General features: G+C 43.1%; 1 protein-coding gene across 2 annotated transcripts in view; it reads right to left on the bottom strand.

The window, feature by feature from the left end:
• Window positions 1-216: 216 nt before the first annotated feature.
• VAMP7 (vesicle associated membrane protein 7) overlaps window positions 217-22,873 on the bottom strand; it is a 67,353-nt gene continuing 44,696 nt past the window's right edge. For both annotated transcript variants that reach the window (XM_033945955.1, XM_033945956.1), the window contains exons 5-8: window positions 15,147-15,237; window positions 10,000-10,067; window positions 4,449-4,541; window positions 217-1,774 (exon numbers count right to left, since the gene is read on the bottom strand). In XM_033945955.1, the coding sequence (XP_033801846.1) occupies window positions 1,706-1,774; window positions 4,449-4,541; window positions 10,000-10,067; window positions 15,147-15,237 (321 nt within the window). In that variant the 3' untranslated portion in view covers window positions 217-1,705. The remainder of the gene's footprint in view (window positions 1,775-4,448; window positions 4,542-9,999; window positions 10,068-15,146; window positions 15,238-22,873) is intronic.

Raw genomic sequence — 22,873 nt, forward strand, 5'->3', positions numbered from 1 at the left:
TTTTTTTTCTAAATAAATGTTTTGGGGGGTTTTGGTTGGTACCACCCATGTTTCTAGAAATGTCAAATTCCATTACACCTGTGTTATGCAATCTGTGATATAATCATAATCAGTTCAAATCAAGTAGATTCAGCTTGCCAATATTATGTACTGGTATGTGCTATCTGGGATCAGTTTGACTCCATTTTGTGAGTGACAAGTCTAGGAACAAATATATATCTTATTGCCATAACAAACAAAAAAAATAGTTTTATAAAGAGACCTGCACACAAAACAAGTAAAACAATTATCTTCATTAAACATCTCCATTGTAGGGCAACATTAAAGAAGAGTTATTCAAGATGAAGTCAATGCAAAACCCCTTGAAAGCATAGCAATAAGCCTAAGCCATGCAATTTTTAAATGAACAATGCTGGTATTGCACATATCTCGAGAGAAACAAAACCATACATTGTCTGCCTATCAATGGAAAACACCTGAATGCCAAAGGAATGTTGTGAGAGGTACATTTTAACACAACAGACTGTAAATCAACCAACGGCCCATATGTCATATGTAAGCATTCATAACAAAGACATCTGTGCAAAAGAGCACAAATACCCTAAAGTATGTATCACTGAAGGATATGGGTGCAAGGTGGAAATTGTCATAGGTTTTGCAAAACAATACTTGAGTTGCAAGATTATATTTAGAAAAGAAGCTTTCGCAGGTGAATTTTTTAAAAACAAATTTTGCTACTTGTAAGTTTCCAAAATGTTATACATTGTGCTGATGAAAACATAGGTTGCAAATTAGGATCTAGAAAAATTAAGAACATACAGTATGGTAAACATACAAAATATAAACTTTATAAAATACAGATTTATTGCATGAAAAGAAAAAAAAAAATTCCCATTACTGTTGATAGCAGCTAGAGATGCTACCTTTTATTCAAAATGTTGATTAACAAACTGTGTTGCCTACCTCCCTCCCTGCATCAACTGTAACCCTGTATCATTTACTAGATCAAACAATATATGAGGAGCAAGGAGAATGTGTATGCTCTTTTTAAAGAGTTACAGTGGGTCCTTATTCAGATGATGCCATATAATGCGAAGGAAAAAAGGCAAATCAAAAGATGTATTTTTTCATATGCCTTCATCATACATATGCCTTAATCATCTGAGCAGCACAGACCCTCTTTCTATCACACAAACCAACAAATGAAAATGATTCACAAAAAGCACTGTCCTCCCATGTAACATCAGTCTATGGATCACATTTAAAGTGCAAAATCACTTCTGTGCACAGGAAAACACTTACACTATACGTACACACAAACAAGCATGCCTGTACCCCACCAAACTGGAACTGGTAAATGGGTCCATCAAAATAAGAGCAGGCTGTCATAAAAATAAAAATGTGTCATCACTCCATATGTACTTCCAAAACAGTAATCATAGCTTTCTTGAGGCTCCAGGTCAATGAGGTGGTATTTGAAAGGATTTCTAGAGGGGACCTGGTCTTTTAAACTTCTGTAAGGCAAAGAGAAATCAGAATCCTGTAAATGGAAAGGTAGACAAGGAGGCCAGGCAACTTCTGTTCAAGGTGAAAGAAAGGCATTTCCAGACGTCGCAAGTTATTAAAGCTCTGCTCCTATAAATCCATTGGATTCTCATTTTCCGTACATATTAAGACTGGCTGCTTTTCTCTCTCTCTCTTTTCTTTACTTGTTAACACACCTCGGCCATGTGAGTCCACCACATGCAGCAGATACAATAATGTAGATGAAAACCTGAAAAGGAGAATATTTTAATCACCAGCAGCATTACTAGCACATGACAGAATTTCTGCTAAATTAAAAGTCAGAAGCAAACCTTGATGTCTAATAAAAGGAAATTCCTGAGCACTAGCCACCTATAAATAAGGAGATTTATCTAAGCTAATCTGGCCTAATGGTTACTGCAGTGGCCCAAGAACCAGGGGAGCTGGGTTTGATTCTGGGCATTTCACTTAACCCTCCATTACCTACATATAATATATAAACTGCTTTGACTATAATCACAGAAAAACAGTAATCAAATCCCATCCCCTTTAAGCACATGTCTATTGTTATTTTTCAGCCAGCAGTGGGCTTTTATTTTGTTTGCTGCTGGCGCAGAACCTGGATATTCAATGCCAGGCTGTTTCCGGAGACCAGCATTGAATAACCAGTTTCATTTTTGGCTGCCAGCCAATAACTGTTTAAACCAATATTCATTGCTAACCGGCCATCAGCTAGAGCACAAAAATAGGACAGCTATTTATGTGGTCCTATTTATACGCTAAACTTGCCCGGTTAGCACCGAAGTATAGGGTCCTAAATGTGATCCAGCTCCAAGACAGCCAGATCTCGGTTATTTTGATTATTATTTTAGATTTTATTAACTGCCTTTTCATGAAGAGATTCACCCAAAGCAGTTTACAATTAATTGAATAGTAATCAGGTATTCAAGTATTTTCCCTAGCTTTCCTATGCACTAACTGCAAATAATTAGCAGAGATAACTGATTATTTGTGGATAGCTGGTTATGTGCGATTTAACCAGTCAGCAGCCATTGTTGACGGGTTAAATAGTTTTGAATAATACTGGGCCCTTTGTTCTTATGTCCCATGTTATTTAATACTATAAACTGACTTAGGACATGACCTGAAGGTATGGTCAAGTTAGTTTTATAAATACACATATATATTCTTGAGTGCAAAAGGAAATCAGACAAAGGAGAAATTAGATCTTACCTCATTTTCTTCTAGAATGGTCCAAACACACAGGTTATATGTGTGCCTACCAGCAGATGGAAAGTGAACACCAACTTGCTTTTTGCTAGGTTGTCCACCCAATCTAACTATTCTAAAAACTAGACCATACACGCCATGACCATCTTTCGCACTCCTGCAAAGACTTTGCTAGTTGTCCAGATAAAGATGTACTGTAATGCCTTCCTTGCACAATGTGAATGCTGCTATTACCATGACTTTGGAAAAGCCAATCCAAAGGGACGAGCACAAAACTGAAAGTTCCTTCCTAAAACGGCAAAATGAAGAACTTTTGGAATGTGTAGACTAACTTCTGTGAAGTCCAATGAAGTCAGAAACTTTTTTTTTAACTGCTATGACCACTGACTGCAAAGTTTCCATGTGAAAGTAGATCACCCTGAGATATATTCACATGTCTGAGAGATCTAGGAAGGGCCAAAAGGTACCTTCTCGCTTGGGAACCATGAAATAGACTGAATATTGGCCTGTTCACTGTTTGCCTGTCAGGATGGGAACCACGACCAGGAGCTATGACAACCACTTCAAGGTTTTCCAGTAAGCCACTGCTTTTAGCTAGGAACAACTGGGCAACTCCAAAAAAACTGTCTGGCAGAGGATGAACTCCAAGGCGCAGTCTTCCCAAATGACCTCTAAGGCCCACTGGTCTGTGGTTATCTGAATCCATCTCTGGTAGAAGTGCCAAAAGAGACCTCCCACCTCTACCAGTCAATAGGCTCCCAACATCTTCACTGTGGCCCTCATCGTCACAGATCCAGAATATCAGAGTACCATGAAAGGGCTAAGCTTGCTGGAATACCTGTTCCACTCACTCTTCCTGGATGGTACCTCTGCAGCTCCTTTAAGCTTATCCTCCAACATACAAGGAATCTTAGCTTCATTTAAACTCTTGACCAATATCTTACCCTTAAAAGAGCAGCTACACACAAAGGGGAGACAGACACACACCACTTCTAATATGGTCCCCTGGAAGTGGACTACTAAAGGGGGGAAGGAAGGGAGACTTGCCCAGTCAGGCATAACGCCCTCTGGGGTAAGAAAGAGACCTGAAAAGACCTCCCAACAAATAACAAAAGCTTCTACAAAAGCCCTTAGAAATTGACTTAACTATATTTTCTCCCAAAATCACTGGCTCCTAACCTATTTGACCTACTTAAACCTGGACAGTATGCAAAGGCTTATCTACATTCATCATCTACTGGAGATTGGCTGCTTGAGGAATGCAAAAGGTAGATATAGGATTCTCCGAGGTCCAATGTCAGCATTCTTAGTCTCTATCTACTGGTAGGCGTGCATAACCCAAATGTCAGGACCAGTCTGGAGGGCTACCAAGGAAAATGAGTGTTTCCTATTTCCATTTGATATAAATCATGGTAATAAAACCAAAAGAAATGAGGCTTGTCAAATAATTTGTGTCAATAGAAAGCTGACAATCCCAGGATTATGTGACAAGTCGACAATCCCAGGATTATGTGACAAGTCTATCATGCAGAAGTCTCTAAAAAGGTCTTAATTTTTTTATATATATAGATCATTATATAGATAGATAGATAGATCATGAACAGTTAAGGAATGTAAAACCCCTCGGCTGTTAATCTCTTGTCTCACTATGAAAGTTCGGAACTGTGAGAGGGCCTTACGCAGCCAATACTTACAATGGTTACAATGATAATGATAATAGTGAGCTTCAGATTCTTCATGCACATGGCTCTGGCAAGGTTCCTGCTAGTGGTTTTGAATGTCACAGACTAAAAAAAAAAAAGTTGAAGACATTCATTAATGCAATGTGATGCATCGTAAGATAATGCTGTTCACGGAGAGGCTTTTCTGAGGATCTTTTAAAAGGGACCTGGCATTGTTTAGTCCTGCATACCAAACAGAGCCACCTGGGCTCTACTCTCAGCGCTTCATGATAAGACCAACACTCTATGAAGTTGTGTACCAATTTTGGTGCAACACTGATGCATGCTGAGCACTAATTCTATTAACAAATCCTTAGTGCTAAGATTCTGTTATAGAATACTAGTTTACGCCACCACTGGCAAACCAAAAAAGTAACAGGCCATCAATTACAGTTAGTTATATCATTGTTACAATTAGCTCATAGTGGATTACAAATTAAGAAGCTACATTAATTGGTCTAGGATGTATAAAGAATAAGAGTATTGGCAAGACGACACCAAAAAACATGATCCCTTTATTACTTCTAAGATTAAATTTCTGAAACAACAACAACAACAACAAAATTTTAAGCACTCTTTTAAAGATAGTAAAACTAGTTATAGATCGAATTTGAATTGGCAAAGTTGATCAGACTGACACAGCCTTATAAGAAAAAAGGTTGGTAAAATAATCTATGCCTGCCACAGGCATGGTATAGCTGTTGGTGCATTAGTGCAACAAGGAGTCATGTAACTTACAGAATTCTGTAAATACATATGTCAATTGGCGAGCTCGCCGGCACCTACACCAAACCAGTTAGGTGTGCCTTTATAGAGTATGCTTAGTGCACTTACATACCTAGCTACCAATTTTTGGGGGCTGTGGTGCTTAACTGAAGGCACCAATTTACAGAATTGCCTTCTAAATGTGCATACTCTGAGAAAAGGTGCACTCATGTTTCTAACTATAGCATAACCCTAGGATATAGTTCTAACCCTAGGATAACAAATATTAGTGGGACATTACTTTGTGCAACACACAAAGTGCATAACACATCTCCTTTTGTGCATCCTCCAAGTCCTGTTTCTGGCTTAAATTGCTAAATAGGGAAAGAATACACTAAGAACTGCCTGCAATTCACTTGAGTGTTAAGAGCAACAGCCATGAACAAGCTCTGCCATGCACATGTTATAGCCAAAGTAACAAACCAAGTCAACAGCCTGCACTGCATGAACAACTGTTTTCTCCTAGATGTGGAAAGAGCTGAAATCCAAGGATGGTGAGGTCTGCTCATAATAAGTAACTAAGGGAAAGATTAAGACTTAAGAGGAGCCAGGCATGGCGAGAGGCTAGAAGCAGAAAAGGAGCAGGTTCATAGAGAGCATGAGACATGGACTCTTATCTTTTTAATATGGAAATATTGTTTGACTAAGAGTGAAGTACAGATCAGCAAAAGGATGAAAAAGAGGGCACCATGGCAAGACTCAGTTATGTGCAATGAGGCAAGTTATATAATAATAATAATAATCTGGGCGGTTCACATCAAGAGAACTGAAACATCCAAGGAAGTTTCTACTGGAGAATCTGGACTCTGCCCTCTAGCAGCAGAGAGTGCATGGAGGCAACAGAGAAAATTCATTGGTAATGGATGGAAGGAGCAAAACCAGCAGATATTATATGCACACTAAATATGCCTTTGTGTTTTATATCTCTATATAAAACCATATTCACTTAAAACTAGGTGGTCTGGGGAAGTCACTGAAGCAACCAGCTTTGACATAGGTACACCAGTTAAATTTCTGTAGGTGGAGAGAGAGAGAGACATAGACATACAGCCCATGTGCAACCCCTCTCCTCCTTTTTTGCTTGTGATGATTGCTGGGCAGGGAATGACCTAGATGAAACAGGAGAGGAGAAGGGCAAAAAGAAGATGTGTGCATCCATGTCAAGGAAGGAATGGATGGATATCAACAGCATGAGTTATCACTGTCTCCTGATCCCTGAACAGAATCTGCATAGGAGGGGAATTTTGTGCAAAGTTTGCAATGCACAGTGGCATACATTTTCCCAGGAGTTAAAAAAAACCCAGTCATTAGAATAATATTCCATTGTCACTGGTCCATGTTTGTCTCCACTTATTTGCTTCATTTTAAAATTTAGGGGAGAGGGGGGAGGCCTTCTGTCTTATCCAGCCCTAATTTGGCTATATAAGTCCTCTCAGTGTTCACACTGCTGTACATTTTTGCTAGAGTATGCATGCCTTGTGCTTCAAAAGGATGAGAAATATGGATATAGGATGTCCCTAAAATCAGAGCCTGCACAAAACTTCATCCCCCCATGCTAATAGTGCAACTACCAGGGTGCCTCCCCATGCCTCACATTTGTCTGCTGCTCAGTTTTGGATTCCCTTCTTGATAATACTGCTGAAAAATCAGCAACTTGCCGTGGTCAGTAACATATATGTGGATGATAGGTGCCGATACTCAGAAAATGCTTTTAAAATAACAGGCACTGTATTTTTATAAGATATTATTAAACAGCTGCATCCTCACACAGTTCACAAAGATAAAATTCAGCTTGGAGCTAAGCATCTAAAATAGATGATAAAATTTAATGTGGATAAGTGCAAATACATGCATATAGGGAAAATTAATCCCAACTATGCTTGACAAGGTTGAAGGACAACAAAAGAAGCGTAGAGGGCCTCAAGAATGGATGTGGCACAGAAGCTTTATTAAGAGACTAGACATGGGCCATGTTTCAGTTGAATGCTTGAGTCAGTCAGGGGTTGTGAAAAAATAACAGTTCAGCAGAGATATATTTCTTGTCTCACTCAATCTAATTAGATGGATCAAACACATAGTTGTTAAAACATCACATTTTAATTGCAGCATCTACCAATAGGAAGCTTCACATAAAATGGGACTTCTGCACCGGTACAAGCTGCAATTCAAATATGATATTTCCACAACTACGTGTGTCTGATCCATTCAATTACACTGAGGAACTAAGGAATCTCTCTCTGCTGAACTACTGTTTTCACAGCCCCTGACACAGGTGTTTAGCTGAAACATGTTCCATGTCAGGTCTTTCAATAAAGCTATTGTGCCATATCCATTCTTGAGGCCCTCTGTGCTACGTTTGTTGCACATTGCTCATCATGCTTTTGATTCCTACTCCCCTGCTCCTTGGTAAGCTGGAAGGATAATATAACAGAGGAAGACATGCAATGTGATGGATCAATACAATGATTAGCTACCTGATTGGAGACTGAAACACCAACTATCTAGAGGTCACCATGAGTCATCACCAGCTCAACAGAGGGTTCAAAATGTTGGGCTCTTGTGTTAAGAGCTACCATCCAAGAAAAAGATCTTAGAATCACTACAGGCAACATTTTGAAATCCTCAGTTCAGTGTGTGACAGCACTCAGAAAAGCAAAAGAAAATTATGGATATTAGAAAAGGAAAGGAGAGAGTATCATTATACTTATGTATTGATCTACTGTTCAACTGAATATTGTGTGCAGTTCTGGTCCCCCATCTCAAATATATAATAGAACTAGAAAAGATACAGAAAAGGGCAACAAAAGCGATAAAATGGCTTTCCTACGAGGAAGGCTAAACAAATTTGAGAAGAAAGGACTGAGAGAAAGAAGTCTGTAAAATCATGAGTGAAGTAGAACAGATAAAAAGAAAACAGCCATTTAACTTTTCAAATAGTACCAAGAGCAAAAGACATTCCATGAAATTAATACCATGTTTCCCCGAAAATAAGATCTATCCCAAAAACAAGCCGTAGCATGATTTTCGGGGTAGGTCTTAATATAAGCCCTACCCCGAAAATAAGCCCTAGTTAGACTGACACTCCCATACTCCATCCCTGGATTCGCCAGCAGCAGTGCCCCCCACCTCACATCCGAACCCCGCTGACCCTCCCACCCATCTCCCTGCGCATCTTTCCATCTCTCCCTCCCATCCAAACCCCACCGATCCTCCTACCAAACAGCAGCATCGGCAGCACTCTAAACAAGCTGCTTTGCAGTCTTCTCCCATCATCAGCAATGCAGCACAGGGAATTCCCCGGCAGAAGGCCGCGAAGCAGCCTGTTTAGAATGCTACCGACATTGCTGTTTGGAGGGAGGTATGTTGGTCTTGTGGTGGAAGGGTCGGTGGGGTTCAGCTGCACAGGGGGGATGGGAGGGGAGGATAGAAAGATGCTGCTCAAGGGTTCTGCTGCACGGAGGAATTGGAGGGAGGAAGGGAGGGATTGAAAGATGCTGCAGAAGGAAGGCACAAGGGATGGGTGAGAGGGGAGGAAAGATGCTGCACAAGTGGGGAGAGAAAGGAAAGAGGAAGAATTGGGGTGGAGGAGAGGAAGAGAGAGATGATCATTGTACATGAAAAAAAACAAGACATCCCTGAAAATAAGTCCTAGTGCAATATTTGGACCCAAAATTAATATGACATGGTCTTTTTGGGGGGAAACATGGTGCACTTGAAACAATGGGAGAAAATAATTTTTCACCTAATGCACAATTAAGTGGATGTGCTTAGTGCAGTTAGTATATTTGGGTTTATTTAAAGAAGGTATATACTCAAGGCAAAAATATTTTTGCTTGGGTATTTTCCTAATTTCTGGACTTATTTTTTGGTTAATTTCATATATTCGCTTTAATAAAAGCTTTTTAATATATGCAAATCTCCAGTCTAATGGTTAGAGCAGCAAACTAAGAACAGGGGAAGGCAAAGTTCAAATCCTGTTTCTCCTAATGATGTTCCCTGTGATCTTGAGCCTCTGGTCCAACTTAGATTAAGTCTACTTGGACAAGGAAATTATTTGGATACCTGTTTGTAACTCACCTTGAACTTGGGATTTGGAGAAAATGAGCAAGAAGATTCAAAATCCAAATCGAATGTGTAAATACATTAAATTGATTTTAAGATAACATATCAAAATATTTAGTGTTACAACCAAACGTATACTGATGAACCCCCTCTGTTAAAAAAAGGTTTAGACATTCTGGAAGAGAATCTACAAGCTATATATTGTTCACTTTAGAAAGCCTTCAGTTATCCCTGAGAGCTGGCAAAATGAAATTGATTTACACTAAGGGATTCTGCCAGAACTAATAACTAAGACCATCGCTGGACTTGATGGACCCTTGGTCTGATCCAAGTATGGCATATCTTATGGTCTTCAGCTTCTTTAGTCTCCCGTCATACACATTAGTTACATACATGTCATATAATCTTGGAACACATCAGGATTCTGCCCGGATAAATGGTGCTGTGAAAAATAAAATTGTTCTGGGGTTGATGCCTACATTTCTCAATTTTTTCACCAAGACAGATAACTATTTCTGGACTTATTTGCCCTTAGCCTCTTATTTTACACCTCTCAAAGTGGGAGCGTTACACCTCTCAAAGTGGGAGCGTGGGTGGTACAAGATATATATTTTAACATTAGACTTTTGCCTTCCATATGTTTTTTATTAACTTTTCCCACAACACCATATTCAGCCATCCATGTCTGTATACTTACAGAATCCACAAGATTTTCTGTTTTGTCTATGAGTAGTTCTAACTTTTCTCCTCTTTGTGCCACCAAATCTAGGAAGAAAATCAAGACAGAACTGAATTTTGCTGGTACCAAAGTCACCACAAAAAAATGTAAAAGATTCTATATCACATCAGTCATTTTTCAATTTCTTTGAAAGTCTAGACAAAACTTGCTTTGAAATGACATGCCACAGGACTCTCTGCCCCGTGTGGTCATCTTTAAAATCTTGAAATTTGCACATAAAATGGCGATTTTGCAGGCGATACAGGGGAGGGGAGGGGGCAAGGGCTTGCACCATGGTATGAATCAGTGATCTCAAACTCAAATCCTTTGCAGGGCCACATGTTGGATATGCAGGTAACGAAGGGCCTGAGAAAAAAATAGTTACTGTCTTATTAAAGAAATGACAATTTTGCATGAGGTAAAACTCTTTATAGTTTATAAATCTTTCCTTTTGGCTAAGTCTTAATAATAATATTGTAATTTATAGTTAAAGAGGCATATGATCAAAAAACTGTTTTATTTTACTTTTGTGATTATGATACATATACCAAGGGCCTCAAAATAGTACCTGGCGGGCCGCATTTGGCCCCCGGGCCGCGTGTTTGAGACCACTGGTATGAATGAATCCCTTCTGCCTAACATAATTGACAATACGTGTTGAATTGAAACTTTTGTGACCATGAAAACAAGAAAATCCTTTGTTTTCATGATTATTCTACAATGGTGGCAGCGCAGAGGATGGAGTTCACGCCAATTTATTCTGCGCTCTTTAACCACAAGGTTAAGTTTGCCTTGCTGTACCCAGCCCACCTACAGATTCATCATGAGGGCCGCAGGCAGACTTTTGATTCTCCTACCAAGGCCCTTACTTTGTCAACATGCTGGGTATTGTGGTAATCCCGCCAACGGATAGCCGCCCGAGGAAAGTGCCAGTGGAACCCGCTGCGGGGGACTCTTGACTTCCTGGTTTGCTTGGACTTTGGTAGTGTGTTGGACTTGGCTGTTTGTTGGTTGCTGGTATGCTGTGTGCTTGGATATTTGGGGTCTTATGGGTCCTTTTGGAGTGTTCCAGAATACCAGGTATAGTTGGGCTGTTGGTGGTGTGGTTGGCTCTGGTTTGGGGGTATATTTTGGGGGTTCCTGACCATCTTATAATTGTTCTATAGGGGTGAGGATTTGGACATTCACTGTGAAGTGGGTGTTTTGGGTTTGCATTTGGGGATAGGGAAGGAGGCCAATGTTGATTAGCTCCTGGGAGAATGGGCTAATCTTGTGCGTGCGCTAAAAACGCTAGCGCACCTTCATAAAAGGAGCCCTTAATTATTATCATCTATCATCCCCAAGTATTGCTGACAGTATTCAATTTAGGCAACCAAGAAAACTCTGGAAAAACTGCCAAACCTATAATATAGCTAAAAGAACAATTGGCAGAACTAACCTCTCAAAAAGCATCTGCTGGCTTTAGTTTAGATAAAAGTTAATTAATATTAATAAAGATGAGACACCTCCGTATGGGCCACGTCTCACCTTTATTAATATTAATTAACTTTTATCTAAACTAAAGCCAGCAGATGCTTTTTGAGAGGTCAATATAGGGTTCTGCCAATTGTTCTTTTAGCTAGTATTCGATTTACCCATCAAGATGTCTTCCCCCTCCCTCTTGAGCTGCACAACACCCAACAATAAGTTGATTTACAACACTGGAGCAGTGGAGGCTTCTCCATTTTTTGCCATTTGCGGGACACAGACTCTAGAAGTCTGTCTGCCATGAGTCTTTGTCCCCCATAACTAATCTACTCTCTCTCACATCCAAAAGAGGGAATCAAGTGGATAACCTGCACAGAGTGGCAGGTACAATCCTAATAAATGGAGAAGAGGGCAACAATGAAACATTTTTCTTTTTCCCCCCCCATTTTCTACCTCTTTTAATGGAGTCATATCACAGTGAACAGAGATCCTCAGATTCTTGAATATAAACATGTGTCCTTATGTGAGGCTGAGAGTAGAATCCTCACTGTTCCTTCCTCTGCTTACTCTTTGGGTGAAATTCCTTCACGTGCAGCCAAAATACAGGAGCTGGAATCAATGGAGGAGGAAGGGTAGTGCAGCGGACTCCAGGGTTGATTCTGTAGTAGTAAAGGATGCCTACTACATAAAGCATTTGAGACAGAACACACAGGATAGAGGATGGATGTTGTCGTGTCCTTAGAGGTAGCATTTGCCGACTTCAGTGTTTTAAATAGACAGGTTATCCTTCAGAATTGGGTCTCCAACTGACATGTGCACTTTACACTACCTCAACCCTTTTTTCAGGATGGGTTTTACACTACCCACAGCCCACCTTGTGAGGTACCTATTAAATGGGAATTTCTGTTTAGAAACATAGAAAGATGACGGCAGATAAGGGCTACAGCCCATCAAGTCTGCCCACCCTATTGACCCTCCCTATTAAGTCTAATGACCCCCTTAAGTATGATTGTAATTATACTTCCACTCTACTGACCCGCTATTTCAAGTCTATACCCTAGTGACCCTATCCCTTGGCATGACCCTCGTAGGGATCCCACATAGGTATCCCATTTTTTCTTGAAGTCTGAGATGCTGCGTGCCTCGATCACCTGCACTGGAAGCTTGTTCCAATGCTCAATCACTCTTTCCGTGAAGAAGTATTTCCTGGCGTCTCCACGAAACTTCCCTCCCCTGAGTTTGAGCGGATGACCTCTTGTGGTCGAGGGTCCCTTCAGAAGAAAGATATCATCTTCCACCTCGACCCGTCCCGTGATGTACTTAAATGTCTCAATCATGTCTCCCCTCTCCCTACGCTCTTCGAGAGTGTAGAGTTGCAATTTGCTCAGTCTTTCTTCGTACGGAAGACCCATTAGCCCCGAGACCATCCTGGTGGCCATCCGCTGAACCGATTCAATTCTGAGCACATCTTTACGGTAATGTGGCCTCCAAAATTGCACACAGTATTCCAGATGAGGTCTCACCATGGCTCTGTACAATGGCATCATGACTTCAGGCTTTCTGTTGACGAAGCTTCTCTTGATACAACCTATCATCTGTCGTGCTTTAGATGAAGCCTTCTCCACTTGAGTGGCTGCTTTCAAGTCAGCACTGATGATTACTCCTAAGTCTCGTTCTGCCGTAGTCCTGGTTAAAGTTTCTCCATTCAGGGTATAAGTTCTGCAAGGATTTCCGTTACCAAGATGCATGACCTTACATTTCTTGGCGTTGAAGCCCAGCTGCCAGATCGAGGACCAACTTTCTAAAGTACGCAGGTCTTGCTCCATAGCATTCTGTAGATTATAGCCGTTTACTATATTGCATAGTTTGGCGTCATCAGCGAATAAGGTTACCTTGCCTTGAAGCCCTTGAGTCAGATCCCCAATGAATATGTTGAAGAGGAGTGGGCCCAGGACTGAACCCTGTGGCACTCCGCTAGTCACCTCCGACATTTTAGAGAGGGTACCGTTAACCACCACCCTTTGAAGTCTGCCACTAAGCCAATCTTTAACCCATGCAGTTAGAGTCTCTCCTAATCCCATTGATTTCATCTTGTTCAGCAGCCTGCGGTGTGGGACGCTATCAAACGCTTTGCTGAAGTCCAGGTACACGACGTCCAAGGACTCTCCTGAGTCCAGTCTTCTTGTTACCCAGTCAAAGAAGCTGATAAGATTGGACTGGCATGACCTACCCTTGGTGAATCCATGTTGACTGGGATCCCGGAGATTTCCCTCGTTCAGGATCGTATCTAATTTATACTTAATTAGTGTTTCCATGAGTTTACACACTATTGAGGTGAGGCTTACCGGTCTGTAGTTCGCAGCCTCAGCCTTACAACCCTTTTTATGTAGAGGAACGACGTTGGCTTTTTTCCAGTCCAACGGAACTATCCCCGTACTTAGTGAGAGATTGAAGAGCACTGCCAACGGTTCCGCCAGAACATCTCTCAATTCCCTGAGCACTCTTGGGTGTAAATTGTCCGGTCCCATGGCCTTGTTTACCTTTAGCCTTGCCAGTTCGTTGTAGACGTCCCCAGGTGTGAACTCAAAATTCTGAAACGGGTCATCCACGTCTTGTTTTACCTTCAACTGTGGTCCGTGTCCCGGTGCTTCGCAGGTGAAGACTGAAATATTCATTTAGTAGTTCTGCTTTTTCTGAATCCGCCACCGCGTAGTTTCCGTCCGGTTGTCTAAGGCGTACTATACCGTCTGTGTTCCTTTTCCTATCACTGATATACCTAAAGAAGGTTTCTTCAGGCTCTTCCCCTCAGGAAGAATGGGTCTGTGGTTTGGCAGGAGACCTGCTCTCTGTGCCATCTTGACACAAATTGCTATCTTCCAGTGTTACTCAGTGCAGAGCTGTGTGACATGTCGGGGCAGCATCCCTCCATCTGAACAGATTAACTGACTTAGAAGCAGGAAATCTGTGTAATTATATTTATGTTTCAGATTCCAGTGGCAGATCGGACACTGGCCTGATGGGTTGGGAGGAAGAACAGGAATGTTTATATCCTCTTTAATCTTGCCTTCAATAACTGTAGTCTTGCCATCTTTAGCTTCCACAACTTCTCTCAGACCTCGCACTGCCGTCGCTCTCCAGCCGCAGCCCGACAGGAGCCCCAGCAAAAGCCAATGCCCGGCCAACCAGAGCCCCGGGCATGCCACCATCTAATTATTATTTTTATTCTAATGACTTACAACCTCCTTGGGCAGTCTTCTACTGCAAACACAATAGTTAGTAGCGCCACATGTTGAAGGTTTTATCAATGTGGAAACATGAAAGGGGAAACTAAAAGCAGCTAACATTCTTATTCCTAAGGTCAGCAAGTTTTAGTAATGTGCTAAAGTCAATTTCTGCAAATGGGTGTGAAGTTTACCACATTCTCAAGGTAGAACAGCTTCAGGTGTGGAAGAGACTCAGGGATGTATTTATCAGCATGGTTTACTGTTTAGCACAAGTTCCATTTTATGCAACAAGACCTAGTTACTATTAATGGGAATTAACAATAAAATAACATGTCTTACAGTAGTCCACATTGGTAACTTCCCCCTTAAGTATCCATGTTACAGCTCTCCATGCCTTTTTATTAGTACTTCATGTTGTGAGCAATGTTCTTGTACCTATATTTCGGACCATGATTCCTTTCAGTTCATCCACTTGTGCCTCGATTTCTGTCACTCGGTCAGTGCTCTTGTTCTCAGAGTGGTGTTTCTAAATCAGAAGATGCAAATCCAGCATTACTGAAATGTACATTAATAGTGCATCTGGAAAGAAATATGCTTTCCCAAGAAAAAAACAAAACAGAGACATGGCTCAAGCAAACACATATAAAGGGCTTAGAGGCTTATCAGTTCCTCAGTACAGGGAAAGGCAGTTAAGGACAGCATGATTTGTAGGACATTTTCACTACTGTAATTAGTGTGTGCAAAGTTATTAGAAGTGATTCAGTATTGTATCATTTACCTCTGATGAAAAAGGTTAATATATAATATACACTATAAAAAAGCACTCTTCTTTGCACTAATTTAATACACAAATATATATATATTTTTTTGAGGGGGGGCAGTAAAACTCACTTAATGGAAGATTAGGTTTTCACCTTCAATAATCTTCTTTCTATTAGTACCTGTAGGATTCAGTATGCTAGGTGTTCAATCCCAACCCACAATCTGGGAGTTGCAGAAAGTCACACACTTTTCTGAGCACTTGCTCCTCCCCCTTATAGAGTTAGATTCAGTTTAGTTCCAAAGCAAGAAACATACCTGGACAACTCCATGACAAGGGGGTATAGGGGAAGTTCCTCAGCAACATCATTTCTGTACAGGTCTGCTGCAGAACATGAAAACAAGTAATATACAAGCCCAATGGCAACACAGAAAAAAACATTGATGAACAATGTAAAACTAACCTGCTGCGTGCAACGAGCACCCACATGAAACAACATTCGGAAACTTGCATACTCGCAGAAAGGCGAAAACTCCCCACAGGATCTGTCAACTGGCTAGAAGGCCTAGTCTACAAGGAGAATAACAGAGGCATAAAGCAGGCAATTCAGAACTGAAGTTACACAGAGAAGGTGGGCCATACTGAATCCTACAGGTACTAACAAATAAGATTATGAAGGTGAAAACCTAATCTTTCATTCTGTTATGTACCTTCCGGATTCAGTACGCTAGGTGACGTACCAAAGCAATGGCAGCGTCTAGGGAGGGACAGAAGAGCCTGCCCGCAATCCCAAGGTCCCCCCAAAAAACGTTATCCAAGCGAGCCATCCCATGCATCCGGAAAAAAACGGGTAAAAAGATGGAAAATAGGATCAAGGAACCACCCAGCAAAGTAATTGAGAGGAAACGCGCAAGACTTCACCCATGAAACAGCAACACCAATAGCCCAGCAGGCCTCAAGGAAACTGTTGGCTGCTAGTCATGAGAAACACTGGGAGAAGAAATGGCCCAAGAAAACCAATGGGCGATCGAGGTCTGAGATGCCAGCCTATCCCCCCAAGGCGGAGTAGATAGGACAAAGATGATCAGACAACTGAAAATTAGGCATCCACTGCAAATAGTGGAGCAAAATGCTCTCAACATCCAATGGATGGAAGAGCTAAGCTATCCGCATGGAACCTGAGAAATGAAACACAGGCAAACAAACCCCATAGGTGAGAGGAGAAGTGGAAACTATTTGCTGTAGAAAGGAAGGTACAGTACAGAGAACTACTCCTGCGTCCTGAATATAGAGAAAAGGTTCCCTGCGCAAAAGAGCTTGAATCTCCGAAATACGCCATGCTGAGACCATGACGACCAGAAAGACAGTCTGGAACATCAGACTCAGAAGAGTAGCATTCTTCAGTGGCTCTAATGGGGCTTCCCCAAGACCCTAAAGAACAATGTTAAGATTCCACAAAGGGAAAGGATGCCAGAAGGGAGGCCACAAACAAAGCACCCCTCTCATAAATCTGAGTCACTTCTGGAATATGGACAAGTCCGCATATCACGGACGACGAGGCCAATGCAGAGCAACTAGAATCACGAGGTTGGGGGTGCGTCGCTATCCGACAGACAACATGACCACCCAAAGACCACAGAGAGAACACTCTAATCCACAGACTGCAACTCATCCAGAACACAGCCATAAGACTGATCTTCAACCTAAAGAAATATGACTCGATCTAGCATTCATCAAATAATTACACTGGCTTCCCATACCATCATGGATAAATTTCTAAATATCATGCATCCTACACAACATATTCCACGGACACACAGCTGCCCTCCCTCCCCCCCCCAAATCCAACTATTTTCAGCAGTCTGGTCCACCTCCAGAAGAATCCTTAACAGAATTCAACTAAACATGCCTTCCACAAAAAACTTCCACTACAGATGAATCTTCAACCCCATGCTGATCTATCTGGGAATGAAAACTTGGAACAACCTCCCATAAGCTATCAGGATGGAAACCAGCTACACATTATTCCGCAAGAAACTGAAAACTCTTCGATAACTGATACTATTGCCTATTTCTTCTCCTGTTTTAAGACCTCTCCTTCTTGTCCTTTCCCTGCCTTCTCCTCTCCCTCCTCCTCTTCTCTGTAAGTCACCTTGAGCCTGCTTAGTTTAGTGTGACACAAATGGAAGATTAGATTAGAAAGGAGCTTGTGAGCCATCCAGGGCTGAACCAAGGCTAACAGCCCTAATCCTTCGAGCACCGTTCTGAAACTGAAGAAGCACCTGACCTTCGCATTCTCTGCTGAAGCCATCAAACCCAGCTGGGGCTGCTCACAACGCTGCACAAGCAGAAAGAAAACTGACCATGAGAGTGGCCATGTTCCTGGATCTAGGGCTGGATGACTAAGGAAGGCTGTACATTGTCAACTCCGGCCACATTGGCTGCCGATAGGGACAGAAGTAGTGATTCTGCCCAGAGAAACAGCATGGGAGTTTCAGGGCCCAAGGGAGTGCTTCCTGTGTCCGCTCAAAAATTTCCGCACACTTCCTTGGCATTGTCGGAGAATACTCTAACTGCTGTTCCTTCCAGAAAGGGCTGGAGAGTGAGTAACTGCAGCCCAATCGCCCAGAGCTCCAGAAGATTGATCGACAAACGCAGCGAACGGAGTCCACTGCCCCTGAATGGAGCAGTCCCCACAGTGAGCACCCCAAAAGGCTAGCATTCGTCATAATAGTTACCCACGCCAAGATCCAAAAAAGCCTGCTCTGGTGGAAAGCCTCCCCCTAAAGCCACCAGCCCAAACTGCTGCGAGCTGGTACCGTCCAGGGGAGTAGCAGCTGAAGGGGATGACACTGCAGAAACCACCGAAAAAGGAGGGACTCCTGTAAAGCTAGAACCTGGATAATCCAGGCAGTCTCTGATCTGCTGTTGAAGTTTGTGACTGTGTGTCTGGGAAGAAACACATGTCCCTGCCGGATGTTGAAGAAAAGGCCCAGAGTCTCCAAGGACTGGGACTTCCGAAAGGTGTCAACTGCCACTTCTGAAATTTGACAAGCCAACCTAAGGCCTGTAGCAGACACACTACCATCTCCAGCACACATTCGCACTCCTGTTGGAACGGAGCTCAGATCAACCAATCATCTAGGAAGGAGGAACCAGGACACCCTGCCAGTGGAGTAAAGCCATCATAAAGCACAGTTACTTACCGTAACAGGTGTTATCCAGGGACAGCAGGCAGATATTCTTGACTGATGGGTGACGGCACCGACGGAGCCCCGGTACGGACAATTTTAGAGTGATTGCACTCTAAGAACTTTAGAAAGTTCTAGCTAGGCCGCACCGCGCGTGCGCGAGTGCCTTCCCGCCCGACAGAGGCGCGCGGTCCCCAGTTAGGATAAGCCAACCCGGGGAGGTGGGAGGGACGCAAGAATATCTGCCTGCTGTCCCTGGATAACACCTGTTACGGTAAGTAACTGTGCTTTATCCCAGGACAAGCAGGCAGCATATTCTTGACTGATGGGTGACCTCCAAGCTAACAAAAAGAGGGATGGAGGGAAGGTTGGCCATTAGGAAAACAAATTTTGCAAAACAGATTGGCCGAAGTGTCCATCCCGTCTGGAGAATGCATCCAGACAATAATGAGATGTAAAAGTATGAACTGAGGACCAAGTAGCAGCCTTGCAGATTTCCTCAATAGGAGTGGAACGGAGGAAAGCTACAGACGCTGCCATAGCTCTAATTTTGTGGCCTGTGACAGAACCTTCCAGTGTCAGGCCGGACTGAGCATAACAAAAAGAAACGCAAGCAGCAAGCCAATTGGATAGAGTGCGTTTAGATACAGGATGACCCAACTTGTTAGGATCAAATGACAAAAATAGTTGAGGAGATGATCTGTGAGGTTTGGTGCGATCAAGATAGTAAGCCAGAGCACGTTTACAATCCAAAGTATGCAAAGCCTGTTCACCTGGAGTAGAATGAGGCTTTGGGAAAAAAACAGGTAGAACGATGGATTGGTTAAGATGAAATTCAGACACAACCTTAGGAAGGAATTTGGGATGTGTGCGGAGGACGACCTTATCATGGTGAAAAACAGTGAAAGGTGGATCCGCCACCAGTGCATGAAGCTCACTGACCCTCCTGGCAGAAGTGAGAGCTATGAGAAAGACCACTTTCCAAGTGAGAAATTTAAAATGCGATGAGGCCAACGGCTCGAAAGGAGGCTTCATCAACGCAGAAAGAACCACATTGAGATCCCAAACAACAGGAGGGGCTTTAAGAGGTGGTTTCACATTGAAAAGGCCCTTCATGAACCTTGAAACTAAGGGATGAGCTGAGAGGGGTTTCCCATGAATCGGCTCATGAAAAGCTGCAATGGCACTAAGGTGGACCCTTATCGAAGAGGATTTCAGACCAGAGTCAGATAAGGATAATAAATAGTCTAACACCAGTCCCACTGCTGTAGATATGGGATTGTGGTGATGTAACAGGCACCAGGAAGAAAAGCGAGACCACTTTTGTTGGTAACATTGAAGAGTGGACGGTTTCCTGGAGGCATCAATAATAGAACGGACAGGCTGAGACAGGAGAGCATGAGCTGGAGTCAGCCCGAGAGATACCAAGCTGTCAGGTGCAGAGACTGTAAGTTGGGATGAAGCAGTGTTTGCTGATGCTGTGTAAGCAGTGAAGGAAACAGGGGAAGAGGCATGGGTTCCCTGGAACTGAGCTGAAGTAGAAGGGAGAACCAATGCTGTCTGGGCCACCGTGGAGCGATGAGAATCATGGTGGCTTGTTCCCTCTTGAGCTTGAATAAGGTGCGCAGCATGAGCGGAAGAGGAGGGAATGCATAAAGGAAGAGATTGGTCCAATCTAGGAGAAATGCATCGGGTTCCAGACGGTGGGGAGAGTAAAGTCTGGAGCAAAACAGTGGCAGTTGATGGTTGTGGGGAGCTGCAAAAAGATCCACTTGAGGTGTGCCCCATTGAGAGAAAATGGACTGGAGAGTCGAAGGGTCGAGAGTCCATTCGTGAGGTTGAAGAATTCTGCTGAGATTGTCTGCTAAGCAATTCTGTTCCCCTTGAATGTAGACTGCCTTCAGGAATAAGTGACGAGCAGTCGCCCAGGTCCAAATCCTTTGAGCTTCCTGACATAAGGGACGGGATCCCGTCCCTCCCTGTTTGTTGATGTAATACATTGCAACTTGGTTGTCTGTGCAAATGAGAAGAACCTGAGGAAAAAGGAGATGTTGGAAAGCTTTGAGGGCGTAAAACATCGCTCTGAGTTCCAGGAAATTGATGTGGTGTTTCTTTTCCTGGGTGGTCCAAAATCCCTGAGTTTGGAACTCGTTCAAATGAGCTCCCCATGCATAGGGGGAGGAATCCGTGGTGATGACCAGTTGATGAGGAGGTAGATGGAACAGTAGACCTCTGGATAGATTTGATGATTTCAACCACCAAAGAAGCGACTGTCGAAGAGACGAGGTCACAGATATGTGTTGTGAACAAGGATCCGTCGCTTGTGCCCACTGAGTCGCTAGGGTCCATTGAGGAGTACGCAGGTGGAGACGTGCGAAGGGAGTGACATGTACTGTGGAGGCCATGTGTCCCAAGAGCACCATCATGTGATTCGCAGAGATGGAAGGTTGCTGGAACACCTGCTGACAGAGATGAAGGATGGTGTGAAGGCGGTTTGGAGGAAGAAAAGCCCTCATCTGAACAGTATCCAGAATGGCTCCAATGAATTGAAGTCGCTGAGTCGGAATGAGGTGCGACTTGGGTAGATTGATTTCGAACCCCAACAGTCGAAGGAAGTAAATGGTCTGATCCATGGCTTTGTGAACGGACTGAGGAGAAGGAGCCTTGATGAGCCAGTCGTCCAGGTAAGGGAAGACTTGAAAGTTGTGGGAGCGGAGATAAGCTGCGACCACAATCAGACATTTGGTGAATACCCTGGGCGAGGAGGCTAGGCCGAAGGGTAGCACCTTATATTGGTAATGATGTTGATTGACAAGAAAGCGAAGATATTGTCTGGACATCAGATGAATTGGAATGTGAGTATACGCCTCCTTGAGATCGAGGGAACATAGCCAGTCTTCCTGAGAAAGAAGAGGATATAGGGTGGCAAGCGATAACATCTTGAACTTCTCCTTGACCAGACATTTGTTGAGATCCCTGAGATCTAATATTGGTCTGAGATCTCCGGTCTTTTTGGGTACAAGAAAGTACCGGGAGTAAAATCCCAGGCCCTGCTGGTCCAGAGGAACCGGTTCGATGGCATTGAGAAGAAGGAGGGATTGAACCTCCTGAGCGAGGAGGAGGGATTGAGCCTTGTTGGAAGCAGACTCTTTTGGCAGACTTAGAGGTGGAGGAGTCTGAAAATTTAGGGAGTAGCCGTGGGCGATGATAGCAAGTACCCACTGGTCGGAGGTGATTGCTTCCCATCGAGATAGAAAAACTTGTAGTCGACCTCCTATGGGCTGAGGAAGAGGACACGAGGGAGGAAGACTGGCAATGTCCTGGAGAAAGAAGTCAAAAGGGCTGTGTCGACTTAGGTTGAATAGCCGGTTTGACAGCAGGCTGCTGTTGTTGACGAGCCTGTTGTTGCTGCTGACGCTGCCTGCGAGGTTGAGGAGGATGGGACTGCGCCGGTCGAGCAGAAAACCTCCTTTGATATGAAGGTTGTTGCCTGAATGGACGAGGAGGAGGAGGAGGTTTCTTCTTGTTTTTCAACAAGGTGTCCCACCTAGTTTCATGGGCGGAGAGCTTTTGTGTGGTGGTATCCATGGACTCTCCAAACAGCTCATCCCCTAGGCAAGGAGCATTGGCAAGCCGGTCCTGATGGTTTACGTCCAGTTCTGAGGTCCGTAGCCATGCCAATCTTCTCATTGCTACAGAGATAGCAGTAGCACGAGACGTCAATTCAAAAGTATCATAAATAGAACGGACCATAAACTTCCTGAGTTGCAGAAGACTAGAGGTACATTGCTGAAAAGCAGGAAGTTTACGGTCCGGAATATACTTTTGAAAAAAGGTTACCTGTTGAATGAGATGTTTCAGGTAAAACGAGAAGTGGAAAGCGTAATTGCTTGAACGGTTGGCCAGCATTGCATTTTGGTAAAGACGCTTTCCAAATTTGTCCATGGCCTTTCCTTCCCTACCAGGAGGGACAGAGGCATACATACTGGCTCCTGTAGTCTTCTTTAGGGTTGACTCTACCAACAGGGATTCATGGGAAAGTTGGGGTTTGTCAAATCCAGGTATTGGAATCACTTTATATAGAGATTCCAGTTTTCTTGGGGCTCCTGGGATTGTCAAAGGAGTTTCCAGATTCTTATAAAAAGTTTCCCTCAAGATGTCATGGAGGGGTAACTTTAAAAACTCTTTAGGAGGTTGGTCAAAATCCAAGG

This window comes from Geotrypetes seraphini, chromosome 5 (genome assembly GCF_902459505.1).
Source record: "Geotrypetes seraphini chromosome 5, aGeoSer1.1, whole genome shotgun sequence".
Classification (NCBI taxonomy): Eukaryota; Metazoa; Chordata; class Amphibia; order Gymnophiona; family Dermophiidae; genus Geotrypetes; species Geotrypetes seraphini.